Source organism: Suncus etruscus, chromosome 19, assembly GCF_024139225.1.
Source record: "Suncus etruscus isolate mSunEtr1 chromosome 19, mSunEtr1.pri.cur, whole genome shotgun sequence".
NCBI classification, from domain to species: Eukaryota; Metazoa; Chordata; class Mammalia; order Eulipotyphla; family Soricidae; genus Suncus; species Suncus etruscus.
This window is the reverse complement of record NC_064866.1, coordinates 1,310,438-1,324,429: the sequence shown is the minus strand read 5'-3', so window position 1 is coordinate 1,324,429 and position 13,992 is coordinate 1,310,438. Positions and strand designations below refer to the sequence as shown.

General features: G+C 61.9%; 2 protein-coding genes across 5 annotated transcripts in view; one reads left to right on the top strand and one right to left on the bottom strand.

The window, feature by feature from the left end:
• Nucleotides 1–7,812, top strand: part of PI4KB (phosphatidylinositol 4-kinase beta) — a 30,692-nt gene extending 22,880 nt beyond the window's left edge. For 2 of the 4 annotated variants that reach the window (XM_049765909.1, XM_049765907.1), the window contains 7 exons: nucleotides 1,322–1,431; nucleotides 2,077–2,181; nucleotides 2,289–2,412; nucleotides 4,189–4,454; nucleotides 6,469–6,601; nucleotides 6,794–6,914; nucleotides 7,631–7,812. In XM_049765909.1, coding sequence (XP_049621866.1) covers nucleotides 1,322–1,431; nucleotides 2,077–2,181; nucleotides 2,289–2,412; nucleotides 4,189–4,454; nucleotides 6,469–6,601; nucleotides 6,794–6,914; nucleotides 7,631–7,812 — 1,041 coding nt within the window. Of the gene's footprint in view, nucleotides 1–1,321; nucleotides 1,432–2,076; nucleotides 2,182–2,288; nucleotides 2,413–4,188; nucleotides 4,455–6,468; nucleotides 6,602–6,793; nucleotides 6,962–6,991; nucleotides 7,220–7,630 lie in introns of those variants that run through there. The other 2 variants (XM_049765908.1, XM_049765906.1) reach the window with 1 other exon arrangement.
• An 800-nt stretch (nucleotides 7,813–8,612) lies between these two features.
• ZNF687 (zinc finger protein 687) lies at nucleotides 8,613–13,624 on the bottom strand. Its single transcript, XM_049765898.1, has 8 exons — nucleotides 11,521–13,624; nucleotides 11,248–11,426; nucleotides 10,928–11,104; nucleotides 10,675–10,837; nucleotides 10,226–10,573; nucleotides 10,018–10,130; nucleotides 9,762–9,903; nucleotides 8,613–9,634 (listed from the first exon to the last, which is right to left on the bottom strand). Exons 1-8 carry the CDS (start codon nucleotides 13,579–13,581, stop codon nucleotides 9,152–9,154), a joined length of 3,666 nt encoding a protein of 1,221 aa, XP_049621855.1. The 5' UTR covers nucleotides 13,582–13,624; the 3' UTR covers nucleotides 8,613–9,151.
• Between the last annotated feature and the right edge of the window lie 368 nt (nucleotides 13,625–13,992).

Here is a 13,992-nt window from a genome sequence, read left to right as displayed (position 1 = left end):
TTCCCCGGCGTCCCATATGGTCCCCCAAGCCAGGAGCAACTTCTGAGCACATAGCCAGGAGTAACCCCTGAGCGTTACCGGGTGTGGCCCAAAAAACCAAAAAAAAAAAAAAAAAAAAAAGAAAAGGCTTGGCTCTGTGATCTGGGAAGATTTTTCTTTTTTTTTTTTGTTTTTTTTGTTTTTTGTTTTTTGTTTTTTGGGCCACACCCGGTGACGCTCAGGGGTTACTCCTGGCTATGCGCTCAGAAGTCGCTCCTGGCTTGGGGGACCATATGGGATGCCTGGGGATCGAACCGAGGTCCGTCCTAGGCCAGCGCAGGCAAGGCAGGCACCTTACCTCCAGCGCCACCGCCCGGCCCCGGAAGATTTTTCTTAATCTTTTTTCTTTTTTTTGGGATGCCGGGATTCCAACCATCGCTCTTCTGCATGCAAGGCAAACGCCCTACCTCCATGCTATCTCTCCGGCCCCGGAAATACTCGGCTTTCTGTGATAGCTGTGACAGGGATTTGAAGCTTGAAGGCATTGGGAATCTCATGACGAACTTGTTATGTATTTCACCCTTCAAGGCCAAGCAATAGCACAATAGGTAGGGCATTTGCCTTGCACGTGGCTGGCCCAGCTTCGATCCCTGGCATCTCATATGGTCCCCTGAGCCTGCCAGGAGTAATCCCTGAGTATCGCCAGGTGTGGCCCCAAAACAAAAACAAAAACAAAATTTCAGACTTCTAGGACGGAGAGAGCACGAGTAAAAGCACTTGAGGCCAGAGAACTAGAACAACAGGTGAGATGCATGCCACACAGGTGGCTGACCCAAGTTCCTAGGGCCCTCCAACTCCCAACAGGACCAATCCCTGAGCACCGCTGGATGTGCTATACCATCCTCCTTCCCCCGTCGCCACATCTGCCAGTGTTGAGGCAGTCAGAGCCAAAAAAAGATGGCTCAGTAGATTGAACACATGCTTTGCACGCAGGGGTTCAGGACTGACCCCCAACACTGTCTTGGGGCCCCTACGCACTCCCAGATTTGTACCAAAACCCAAAACAAAATAAACATTCAGACTGAGAACTCCAAGCAACAAGTTTGATTCCATTTCAGAGGTAGGACTGGCGATGTGCATGCCCATATCAGGCCCTGGAATTCTGTGGCTGAGTTCCCAGGTGGGTGGCCACTGCTCTCGGGGTACACCTCCACAGCGTGGGGTCCAGGTAGCCCGGGTGATATCGTGGCCAGAGAAGGCTTGTGGAGCAGAGTCTGGAGAGGAGGAGGAAGCAGGCATTTGGGGGGAGCCTCTTCTGACATGCCTCCTCTCCCCCCCCTAGCTTCCCGAAATGCATGCCAACAGCTGCGACAACATCTCCCAGTTCTCTGTGGATAGCATCACCAGCCAGGAGAGCAAGGAGCCCATCTTCATCGCGGCAGGTGACATCCGGTACGGCTGAGCCTGGCTGACCTCTCTCCTCCTCTGCGCCCTATGCCTCGTGGGCCTCTCTGCTCCGTCTCCCTGGGGGGAGGGGTCTCTCGAGGAAATTCTTTTCAGGACTCTGATCAAAGGAGGTACCATAGGCACACGCAAGAGCAAGCTCTGCCCAGCACAGGGTCTGAGGGCTGCTATGACAGAAAGATGTGGGGGGTTGTAAGGAATGCAAATGTACAGAACATTCCTGCCTGGATCAAACTTGTCTAAAGAGAACGGTGGGAGCCGGAGTGATAGCACAGTGGCAGGGCATTTGCCTTGCACGCAGCTGACCTGGGATGGACCTAGGTTCAATCTCCGGCATCCCATATGGTCCCTCGAGCCAGGAGTGATTTCTGAGCGCAGAGCCAGGAGTAACTCCAAAAGTGTCATCAGATGTGACCCAAAACCAAAACTAAGAAAAAGAATGGCGGCCTGGTCTGCATTCAACACACTTGCCTATCCCCAGCTTAGCACAAAGGTGTCAGCACTGCGATTGCTCAGTCCAGGGTTCTTTCTTTGTGGGGCCTCGAGTGCCAGATAGGAGGCAGGAATGCCAAAGTAGACAGGGCCCGAAGCTTTGGGTGAGTCCCCCGAGCAATGAGTTTTTGCTTTTGCCAGACGGCGCCTCTCAGAGCAGCTGGCTCACACCCCCACTTCCTTCAAGCGGGACCCGGAGGACCCCTCAGCGGTCGCCCTCAAAGAGCCCTGGCAGGAGAAAGTGCGGTGAGTCGGGAGGGAAAACTTCGGCTCTGCCTGCCTTGAAGCTTCTTGCTGGCTCCGTGACTTGGCTAAAAGCATGTCTGTGACGCTTTCTTTGCTCCTCTCCACAGGCGGATCCGAGAGGGCTCCCCCTACGGCCATCTCCCTAACTGGCGGCTCCTGTCAGTCATTGTCAAGTGTGGGGATGACCTTCGGCAGGAACTGCTGGCCTTCCAGGTGTTGAAGCAACTGCAGGTAAGAGAGATCAGGGAGGGCTGCGGCGATAGCGCAGCACTTGGGCATTTGCCTTGCACGCGGCTGATCCAGGACGGACCAGGGTTCGATCCCTGGTCCCCCGAGCCAGGATGATTTCTGAGCACATAGCCAGGAGTAACCCTGAGTGTCACCGGGTGTGGCCCAAAAACAAGAGAGAGAGAGAGAGAGAGAGGGAGGGAGGGAGGGAGGGAGGGAGGGAGGGAGGGGTAGAGAGAGAGAGAGAGAGAGAGAAAGAGAGAGAGAGAGAGAGACAGAGAGAGAGACAGAGAGGAGAGAGAGAGAGAGAGAGAGAGAGAGAGAGAGAGAGAGAGAGAGAGAGAGAGAGAGAGAGAGAGAATCTCTGGCATATCGCCAGCCTGAATTCTTCCATTCCTGGCACCGCCTATAGTCCAGTCCCCTAACCCTGCCAGGAATGATGCCCGAGTGCAGAGCCAGTAAGCAACCCCTGAGCACCAGCGGGTGTGACCCAAAAACAAAAAACAGAAAAAAGAGGGCGCAGGGGAGCTCGACCCAGCCCCCTCCACCTGCTGCAGGAAGCTCCCAGGAGGGGCCGGAGAGATGGCACAGTGGTAGGGCATTTGCCTTGCTTGTGGCTGACCCAGGACAGACAGTGGTTCAATTCCCAGCATCCCATATGGTCCCCCAAGCCTGCCAGGAGCGATTTCTGAGCAAAGAGCCAGGAGGAACCCCTGAGCGCCACTACAGGTGTGACCCAAACACACACACAAACACACAAAGGAAGCTCCCAGGACCCTGCTAAGCTATGGCAAGTCATTCCTTCCCAAAGGGTGGCTACATAGCGACCTCTTGTGACTTTCTGGAAATCTGCATCTTTGTGCTCCTACCGAGGCAGCTTCTGGTTTGGGCCTGTGTGGGTTTTGGGGAGTTAAGATCCTGAACCCCAGAACCCCGGGCAATTTGCCTGCTGGCAACCTCATCTGTTTGATCCACTTTATTTATATGAAATATTTTAATTTTTCCAGGAAACTTTTTTTTTTTTTTGAAATCAAAATCTCTTTCGGATGGGGCCGGAGAGATAGCATGGAGGTAGAGCGGTTGCCTTGCATGCAGAAGGACGGTGGTTCGAATCCCGGCATCCCATAGGGTCCCCCAAGCCTGCCAGGAGCGATTTCTAAGCATAGAGCCAAGAGTGACCCACCCCCCAAAAAAAATCTCTTTTAGTCTTTTTCCTCCTTCGCTTGAAGTCATATTCCAAGGTCCAGGTAATACCTGCCTGCTTACAAGATGACCTGACCATGCCTTCGCTTGTCCGGCTCTCAGTGCGTTTCCCTGCCTCTTATCAGGCTCTGAACTTCTTTTTCGTTGTTGCCTTTGTTATTTGCTTTGGGGGTCACTCTCAGCAGTGCTCAGGGGTCACTCCATGCTCTGCGCTGGCAGGCTCGAGGGACCGTATGCGATGCCAGATATCAAACTCAGGTCAGCCATGTGCAAGGCAAGCGCCCAACCCAATGAGCTATCTCGCTCCAGCCTGAAGTTCTTTCAGAGCTCCCTGGCACTCGGAGGGGAATCTATGGGTTTCTGTCACCTGACGGCCTTCTCTCCAAGGCCACCAGAGAGGAAAGCTGTCTGCAGTGAGAAGTGGAGGGTTAGGGTTGGGGGTGAGGGGTTGGGGCTCGGTTTAGGGGTGAGGGGTTAAGGTTAGGGGTGAGGGGTTGGGGTTAGGGTCAGACCCTCAGCTAGGCCTCCAACACCAGCTTGGAGCTGACCGCCCCGCTGCCTCCTTGTGCTTCGCAGTCCATCTGGGAACAGGAGCGTGTGCCCCTGTGGATCAAGCCCTACAAGATCCTGGTGATCTCGGCGGACAGCGGCATGATCGAGCCCGTGGTGAACGCGGTGTCCATCCACCAGGTGAAGAAGCAGTCCCAGCTGTCCCTGCTCGACTACTTCCTGCAGGAGCATGGCAGCTACACCACCGAGGCGTTCCTCAGTGCCCAGCGCAACTTCGTGCAAAGCTGCGCCGGCTACTGCTTGGTCTGCTACTTGCTGCAAGTCAAGGACAGGTGGGTGCCTCCCTTCCCCTCCCGCCCGCTCCCTGTGCTCCGGGTTCCCTGGCCACCTTCAGGCTTAGATTCCTCTTGCTTCTCACCGCCTACCCATGGCCACGATGTCTGTTTGAAGTATAGAGATGTGGGGTCAGAGAGGTAACATGGAGGTAGGGTGTTTGCCTTGCATGCAAAAGGACGGTAGTTCAAGTCCCAGCATCCCATAGGGTCCCCCAAGCCTGCCAGGAGCAATTTCTGAGCGTAGAGCCAGGAGGAACCCCTGAGCGCTGCCGGGTGTGACCCAAAAACTAAAAGAAAAAAAAAAAAAAGATTCTTAGTGAGATTTCCAGAGACGTTGTCTTGCCCAGAGTTGTCATTTCTTCCAGGACCAGGTAGCCTTTCCTAGCTCCGGTTCTGCGAGCAGCATATTGGCATGTTGCACCAAAGAAACCACACTGAGATCTGCTTTCCACATGGTCACACCGTGAGCCGGGTCACTGCCTGAGAGCACCCTGAAAACTCCTTCCCAGGCCATAGGTCACTGAGCTGCCTGGGCACCCAGTCTGTCCCGTGAAGTCTCTCTCACAATAGCTGGTTAGCACCTGGGTGTCACTAAATACCTACCAGGCCTGGTGTCCTTCTGCTGAAAAGAGATGAAAACCCTGATACATAGGCATTGCTTCATGAAGGGATGAAAGGTCTGACAGCCTTCGGGCCTGTACCCCAGAAAGACACTGCACCCCTGGTCTCAAGGGAAGTGAAAGCCATTAGGACTTTGGTTGTAAGTCTTGGACTATCCTGAAGAATTAAGATTGTGAACCCCTTGGGGCCGGAGCAGTGGTGCAAACCATAAGGCATCTGCCTTGCAAGCGCTAGCCTAGCACGGACCTTGGTTCGATCCCCCGGAGTCCCATACAGTCCCCCAAGCCAAGAGCCATTTCTGAGCGCGTAGCCAGGAGTAACCCCTGAGCTTCACATGGTGTGGCCTAAAAACAAAAAAAAAAAAAAAAAAAAGATTTTGAACCCAGGTGGAGTAAGCAGACAAGAGGGAGGCCGGCACTAAGCCTCAGGCCAGAAGGAGGTTCGAGCATTCCTTCCATCGCTTCAGAAGGCAGTCTGAGTATTTGCTACCAGGGCCAAGAAGCCATAACTGCCCATCACCAACCTTAGAACTCTGGGCCAGTCAGTCATTATTCTTGGAGTTGCTTCCACATCTGTCACATCTAGACCTTTTCCTAGATCTCAGGATCGTACCTGTCTTGCTAAACTTGAAACACTTGGCCAGGAGGGAAGGGCTGAAACGCCCATCTCCATCTCGTTGCCTTCCAAAGGCCAAGTCATGCCAACCCCAGAGGTGGCCAGTCATCAGTGCATGCTCCTCGCAGAACCTCCATCAGTACTGAGGAGAAACAATCTGCTGCCCATGCCCTGGCCACACACGCTTGGCCTGTCCCATCCCTTCTACTGACCATGCGCTGAGAATCACAAAGACCCAGGCTCCATTTCCTTTACCTCTGACTATACAACTCACTATATTCCCTCCCATTTCCTTTACCTCTTCCTTTATAACTCACCTGGGGTGATTGCCTCCTGTCCTGTTCTTTTTTAGTAGGTGATTGCACTGACCAGGTGTCCCCTTCCCTCCATTTTATTGCACTGAAACTTTCCTATGGCCGCCCTCCCTCCTCGGAGGCATAAGTCATCAGCAGGACTTAAACATGAAACGCACTCCTCAAGATGAGGGGACCTCCGTGGAGCCTGTGCTTAGCCCGAGCCTCGGGTCACCCCGACTGTTGGATCTGCCACCAGATGGAGATCCACTGAATGCCAGGAGTTGTGTGGGGGGAAACTGAGAGAATCCTATGTCTTTTTTCTCACTTGTTCCTAATAGCAATTTCAGGCCCCATCTGTGCCCTGTTCTTAGCTGTATTTCCCAGTCGCCTTTCTTCTCCCAGCTACGGGTCCTAGGTCGGACGCAACGGCCGATGCCCCGGCTAGACCGACTACTGACTGCCTCTTGCTCTCTCCTCAGGCACAACGGGAACATCCTTCTGGACGCAGACGGCCACATCATCCACATCGACTTCGGCTTCATCCTCTCCAGTTCGCCCCGAAACCTGGGCTTTGAGATCTCGGCCTTCAAGCTGACCACGGAGTTTGTGGATGTGAGTCGGGAAGGAGAGAAAGGGGTGCCTTACTGCGTGCGCGTGCTCTGCTGGGGGAGGGAGCTCGTGGGCTCCCCAGGATCAGGTTGAGCAGAGCAGAAATGACACCGAGGTAGCCTGAGGCCGGCGGGTCTCTCGCCCGAGGAGTGGCCTGCCTGTCCCTCCGCGTCCGACTCACCTGTCCCTTCCCAGGTGATGGGCGGCCTGGACGGGGACATGTTCAACTACTACAAGATGCTGATGCTGCAGGGGCTGATCGCGGCCCGGAAGCACATGGACAAGGTGGTGCAGATCGTGGAGATCATGCAGCAAGGTGGGCGCGGCGAGGCCGGGCAGGCGTCTGGGCGCGGGGTGCTGCCCCCATGGGCCCAGGACAGTGGGGTGCTGCCCTGGGGCGTGGAGTTTCCTTCCAGAAACTCGCTCCCACGCCCAGTCTGGGAAGGGGTATCGCTCTCCAAGGGCTCCTTTCCTGTGTCTGGCTTTTCACTGAGGTGTCCCTCTGGTTCCTTGGGAAAGAGGTGCACAGAGGTAGCCCCAGCTTCCTCTTCCTCCTCATCCTCATCCAATTGAGTTTGGCCTGTTACCAGCACTGGCTTCTTGTCCCAGTGCCCTCCACCCCAACACACACACACACACACACACACACACTCCCAGGGTCCCATTCCTTCGGGCCCTGTTCTTGTACCCCCAGTCTGAGCTGCCAGTCTCCTCGCCACCCCCAGGTTGCCGCTGTTCCTCAGGAGCGTCCCCATCAGGCCCCGTGCTGGCGGTGGCCCGGGTCATCTGTGAGTGTCAGACGTAGCGTAGGCAGAGGCCTGCGAGCAGATAAGTGCCCGGTCCCTAGGGCCTCCCTCACTCCGGAGTGCGGGAAGGAAGGCAAAGGACAGGGACTCCCGCCAGGGCCCCGCAAACCGCACCCACGCCGTCAGGGGTCTCTGCAGAGGGTGGGCAGGGGCTCTTCAGACCCCCTCAACTCCGCCCCAGCCCCTGCCTTCCCTCTCCGTGACTGGCCTTGCCGCTCGCCCCCAGGTTCCCAGCTCCCTTGCTTCCACGGCTCGAGCACCATCCGCAACCTCAAGGAGCGGTTCCACATGAGCATGACGGAGCAGCAGCTGCAGCTGCTGGTGGAGCAGATGGTGCACGGCAGCATGCACTCCATCACCACCAAGCTCTACGACGGCTTCCAGTACCTCACCAACGGCATCATGTGACCGCCCGGCACCCCTGCCCAGGGCCCCCCCACCCCGGGGGACGGGAGGCAGGAGAGTCACTGGAGCACGCCGGGGCGGGAGAGCCACCGCATACCAGGTACAGGCGTGGGGGCTGGCTTCAGTATCCAGGCCCGGTCAGTATTCTGCCCGACGGACGGACTCCAGGACGCGTGGCTCTCCGGGGAACAGAGCACCAAGGATGTCGGAGCCTTACCCCGCTGGGGCCCGAAATTCTGACTTGACCATGGGCCGTCCTAGCCGGGTGAGGTCCCAGGACTGGAAGGAGAAAGCGGTTCTCGGTACTAAGGACTTGATCCTGTGTATGCTGCTGCCCGACTTTCCCCTCGGAGGGACTCGTGCCAGCCCGAGTGCCCCCCGGCAGGTGGAGGGTGAGCTCCTGCAACCCACGGGGCAGGGAAGGGGGGACCGGCCTGGCCAAGGGAACTTGTCGCCTCGCCTCGCCTCGCCCCGTCCCATCCCCACACACAGGGAAATAGCTCTTAATTTTTTATTTTGAACCTTTGTTTGAAATAATAAAGTCCTTAGCTAGCGGACGGTGTCGTTTCTGAGTCTGGAGCGGGCGGGCGAGGGAATGCCCAGGCCCCCCCCCCCCCCGAAGTCCCCTAGACAAGCAAGGTGTATGCGTGTGCCACCTTCGCTGGGGTTCACCCCCTCGCCCCCACCCCACCAAGGCTACACCATCGAGTCACAGCAACAGGAGCCTGGGCAGGGATTGAACCATGAGCAGTTTTAATGATCTGGTGTCCTCCCTCCCTTCCTTCCGTGCCCCCCACCCACACCCCGTTAGTATTTTCATCATCATCGCTACAACAAAGAATTCCTGAGACCCTGTCCCCTCCGTTCCCAGAACCCCCTTGACAGGCCTCATCCCCACCGGCCCACCCCTGGGAATGATTCTTGACAGGGGGGAAAGACAAGTGAAAGGCACTGCAGGGGTGAGGGGCTCGCGTGCCGAGGGGCTGGGGGGCCGGAGTGGTGCCGGGTTGTGCCTGCGCGCGCGGGGCTGCCCTGGCCGTCAGCAGGCGCGTGGACGTCCTGTCCCGCCCTGCCCGACCAGCGCCAGTCCCGGCGGGGTCAGCACAGGAGGTTAATTTATTTAGTGTTGGGCTCAGTAAGAAGAAATGGAGGCCCAGTCCGAGGGGGACAGTGGGCCCGCTAAGTCCTGGGAAGCCTTGTGTCTTTGGGGCTCCCAGGGATGGGCTGAAGGAAAGGGGAATCCCAGGGACCCCCCGCCCCCGGGGCCCAGGCAGCAGCAGAGAGATGCAGCCCCAGGATGGGGGCAGCGGGGACAGGCAGGAGGGGCCGGGCCGGGCCGGGCCTAGCTGTCCCCGCTGCCCCCTTGGCGAGCCCTGATGAACGCCATGCCATGCGTACGGAAGTGGGTCTTGAGGTTGAGGGGGCTGTCGCAGCTCTTGCCGCAGACCTTGCAGGTCAGGGGGCCCCCGGACGTGGCCAGCGGCGAGTCCCCCCCGTCCGGGTCGGACCTCGAGGGAGGGCGACCCTCTTCCTCCCCGTCCCCGAGGCCCAGCACGCCGGCGCTGCCCGCGCCCCGCCTCTTCTTGTGGCTGATGAAGCGGTGGCGGCTCAGGGAGCCCGGAGAGGCGAAGCACAGGCCGCAGTCAAGGCACTGCTGGGCACCCCCTTCCACCCGCAGGCCCATCAGGAGGCTCGACTCGGCCAGGCCGCAATTCCGGAAGCGCAGGGGGCCCGGGCCGGTCCTGGGGGACTTGGCCGGCGGGGTGGTGCTGTCGGGCTCCTCGCTGCAGGAGTCGGAGGACGGACGCCGCTTCCGGGCCTGCCCCTGGAGGAGAGGGGGGCACGGGCTCAGCCGCCTGCCCCCTCGGCGCTCACCCCACCCAAGGTCGGGCCGCCAGCCTTCAGCTTCCCGTCGTCCTGGCCCTGCCGGGTCAGGCCGAGCCCCTGCCTACCTGGGCTCTGGCACCGGGGCCCTGGGTCAGGGCGATGCCCCGGCCGGGAGACTGGGCCCCGAGCGGCAGGCCGTGCCGGACCTGGACGTGCTTCTCCAGGATCAGGCGGCTGCTGAAGGTGCGCTTCCCCTCTGTGCAGTACCTGGGGGGGTTAGGGTTAGGTTAGGCCTCGACTCGCACCAGCACCGAGCCTGGAGGCCGGTGGGTGGGAGTGACGGGTGTCACTCGGGGGGACGGGGCCGGGGGCAGGCGTTACCTGCAGGGATACACACGCTTGATGCCCTCGTGGTTGACCCTGACGTGGCGCCGCAGACTGGGGGCTGAGCAGAAGGAGCGCTCGCACAGGCGACACGGGAACTTCTTCACCGACTGGGGAGCAGAGCGGGAGGACCCTCAGGCTCCACTTAGCGCCCCTTGCTCCCCAGCCCTGGGGGGGTGGAGGGGGCCGGGAGGGACGGACCCACCTTGCCGTGCTCCTTCTTCATGTGCGTCACGTACTCGTCGCGTTCGGGGAACCAGGAGTGGCAGAGGCCGCAGGTCCAGCCTCCGGGGCCCCCGCCGCCCCCCTTGAGGCCTTTGTGGCCCAGCTCCCTGCGGGGGGGCCGGGGCCGCTTGCTGGGGCGAGGAGGCTCCGGGGAGCTGGGGCCCTCCTCCTCCTCCTCCTCCTCCTCTTCCGAAGAGGTCTCGGTGGGGGCCACGGCTGCTCCCCGAGACTCGGACGGCTCCTCGGGCTCCGTCTTGGGGGTCAGCAGGGCGCCCCCGGCCCCCTTCCCGGGGGTCTCCTCCCCGGGGCGCCCTGACTGATGGGTGTTCTAGGAGAGGAGGAGATCAGGGGACGGTGGTTGGGGGGGACAGACCCGGCTCTGCCCGGCCCGAGTGCTCCCCGCCCCGCCTCGGCCCCCAGCGCCAGTACTTTGAGGTGATCCAACATGGTCCTTTTCTGGGCGAAGAGCAGCGGGCAGGACGGGCACTTGAAGACGCTGACGCGCTGGGGCAGCAGGTGCTGGTCGAAGTGGGAGGACAGGAGGGGCTTGTGCGTGAAGACCGTGTCACACATGGCGCATTTGAAGATCATCCTATGGGGAGAAGCGAGGGGTCAGTGCGGAGGCCGCTCCCCGGGCACCCCAGCCCCCGGCTGCCCCGACCCACCCTGCTCCTGCCCTCACTTGGCCTGCTGCGTGTGGAAGCTGGGGTGCTGGGTGTAGAGGTGGGCGTGGGCGCTGGGGGCAGACTTGAAGGCCATGGGGCAGATGGGACACTTGTGGAACACCTCGCAGTGGGACGTCTGGATGTGGGACTTGATGGAGTTCACGCCGCCGAACACCACCGCGCAGCTCGGGCACCTGGGGAAGAGGCAGGGGTGAGGGGTGCTGGGCACGTCTCCAGGGGTCTCTCCGGGTGGCCGGGCGGATCCGGGGGGCTCTCGGGAGGCACACCCAGCCCCAGGCTGGCACCGAGGGCGCGGGCGGGCGGGCGAGCGGAGCACCTGTAACCCACGCGGCGGGAGAAGTGCAGGCAGGCTTCGCGGAGGTGCGTCTGGAAGTTGGTCTGCAAGAAGTTGCCCCCACATTCGGGGCAGACGTGGGGCGGCCGGTTCTTATGCATGCGCTGGTGGGCGCTGAAGCTGCAGCGGCTGGGGAGCATCATGGGGCAGGTCGGACACACCTGTCAGGCGGGGGGGACCGAAGTAAGTGGACGGAGGCTCCGGGACCCCGTCCCCGGACTCCCCGGTCTCCCAGGGAAGGGCAGAGGGGCTCACCGTGCTGGCAGCCCCCAGCGAAGGGGCCCCGAGCTGCTGGAAGTGTGCGGCCATGCCGGACTTGTCCCGGCACTGCTCCTGGCACTCCAGGCAGCGGAAGCAAGTGTACGTGGAGGCGGCGGGCGCGGCGGGCGGCTCGGCGGAAAGCGGGAGCACCGGGGCCTCGGCCGCCGCCGCCGCCGCCGCCGAGGACGACGAGGAGGTGACGGCCCCCTCGCCCCTGCTCGCGGCGGGCAGGGCCGGCGGGCCGAGGGCGGGCGGGACGGCCAGCAGAGGCGTGATGTCCGGCTGGCCCACCATCTGGTCGAGCGCCACGGGCCGCATGACCAGGTGCGAGCACTGCATGACGAGCCCCTTGTCCTTGTGCTCGCGGGCGTGCAGCAGCAGGCTGCACTTGTTGAAGAAGACCAGGCGGCGGGCGCAGTGGTTGCAGGTGACCTCGATGCGCATGCTGCGGCGGTCGTAGTGGCGCGCCAGGCTCTTCTCCAGGGAGAAGGCGTCGCCGCACTCCAGGCACCGGTAGCCCGCGGGGGGCAGCGCCAGCCCGGCCTCCGCGGGGGGGCTCAGGTTGGGCCGGTAGGCGGGCAGCAGGTTCTTGGTGTTGAGGATCTTGTTGAAGGCCTCCACCAGGCTGGACTGCGTCCGCGAGATGACCGTGCCCCCGCCGGCCCCGGGCCCCGGCGCCGGCTTGGCCGGCTGCACCATCACCACCGAGGCCCCGTTCAGCTTCTGCCCGCCGGCGCCCGGCCCGGCCCGCGCCTCGGCCTTGGGCAGGGCTTGGGGCACCAGGCCCAGCACGCTCTTCGCCACGGACTTGGGGCTGGCGGCGGCGGCGGCGGCCCCCGGCAGGACCACGGCCTTGCGGGCCACGCTGGCGGCCATGAGCATGGCGGAGCTGGCGTTCTGGAGGGTGGCCACGGGGAGCACCGTGCCCTTCAGCCGCGTGCCGTCCCCCAGCTGCACGCTCACCACCTTCGGGCCGTCGGGGGCCGGGGCGGCGGCGGCAGGCAGCTTCAGGGGGCTGGCGTCGACGACGGGGGCCGGGGGGCCCGGATCCGAGGGCACCCGGGTCACCGTCCGGGTGATGTTCCCGCAGGACGTCTTGATGGTCTTGATGCGCACCTTGAGCGGCCGCGAGGAGCCCGGCGAGGCCGCGGAGTCGTTGCTGTCCTCGTCGGCGGCCTCGGCTCCGCTGGAGGGGCTGCCCGGGGGGGACTTGTCCACCGGCCCCTCTTCCTCCTCCTCCTTCAGGGGCCGACAGCCGGGCACTTCGGGCGAGGCGGGGGGGCTCCGGTGGCCCGGCGACTGCTTGATGAGGGTCCCCCCGGCCAGGGGAGCGGGTGAGGCGCAGGCAGGCAGGCCGCCGGCCTCTGACTCGGCGCCCTGCAAGGGCAGCGGGCTGCAGCGCTCCTGCTTCAAGGCCCCGGGTGGCAGTTCAAAGGGGATGGGAAAGGGCGCGGGGCTGGCGGCGGCCCCTTCCCGAGGAGGGGACGACGGTGTGGCGCACGGCAAGGGGTCGGGGCCTTTGGGCTCCGGCCCGAAAGGCGCGAAGAGTTCCAAGGGAGGTTTGGTCTCCAGGCTGGTTTCCTTCCAGGTCTCCCTGGCCTTGGAAGGGGCCGGAGAGTGCAGAGTGCCGGGGAGGGGCGGCTCGGGGCCCCCAAAGCCGTTCTGCATCAGATGTGACGGAACGGGCTCTTCCTTCGTCACCGGCCCGCCCCGGGTCCCGTCCCCACCTGAGCTGGCGGGCGGCGCCTCCACCTGCTCGGGACACACCGTGTTCTTGACGATGACGCTGACTGCCGAGATGTCGGGCGGCGGCAGATCCTGCTCGGTGGCGGTGGCGGTGGCGGTGGCGGGGCCTGCGACCCCGGGGCCGTCTCCGGCGCCCGCCGCTTCTGCCGCAGCTGCAGAGTCACCCGCGACGTTTGGTTCCAGCTTCCCTGAGCCTCCGGGCCCTTCGCCTTCTTCGGGCCCCGAGTGGATGGCCTCGTTGGCGTCGATGTCGGGGATGTCGAAGGCGGCGAGGAGGTCGTCGAAGTCCGGGGTCTTCATGTCCCCCATGACGGCGGGAGCCGGCCCTGAGGGAACAAGGGAGGAGGGTGAGCCCGAGAGTCCTGGGGGCAGGCCTTCACGTACGCCCGGAGCAGCTAGAGCTGCGGGGCCGCTGCCACGACCCACAGGAAGGAAGGAAGGAAGGAAGGAAGGAAGGAAGGAAGGAAGGAAGGAAGGAAGGAAGGAAGGAAGGAAGGAAGGAAGGAAGGGAGGGAGGGAGGGAGGGAGGGAGGGAGGGAGGGAGGGAGGGAAGGAAATGAAGGAGAAAATTCCAGGCTGAGCGTCAGGGTCTTGGAAGACTTCAGCCCCAAAGAAGGAAGCACGGGCTGAGGAGAGCGGGGTCTGGGCTCAGGGACCTGGAAGGTGTCACGGGCAAAGGGCCGCACAGAACGAAGCCACGACGGCAGCCAGGAGCCCGCT

Excerpts from the sequence above, each read along its gene's own strand:
- ZNF687 (XM_049765898.1), bottom strand. The coding sequence starts at position 13,581 with ATGGGGGACATGAAGACCCCGGACTTCGACGACCTCCTCGCCGCCTTC. Across the intron at positions 11,105-11,247 it reads TCCCGCCGCGTGGGTTACAG|GTGCCCGAGCTGCGCGGTGG; the intron begins GTGCTCCGCTCG and ends CCTCTTCCCCAG. Across the intron at positions 9,904-10,017 it reads AAGCGTGTGTATCCCTGCAG|GTACTGCACAGAGGGGAAGC; the intron begins GTAACGCCTGCC and ends TAACCCCCCCAG.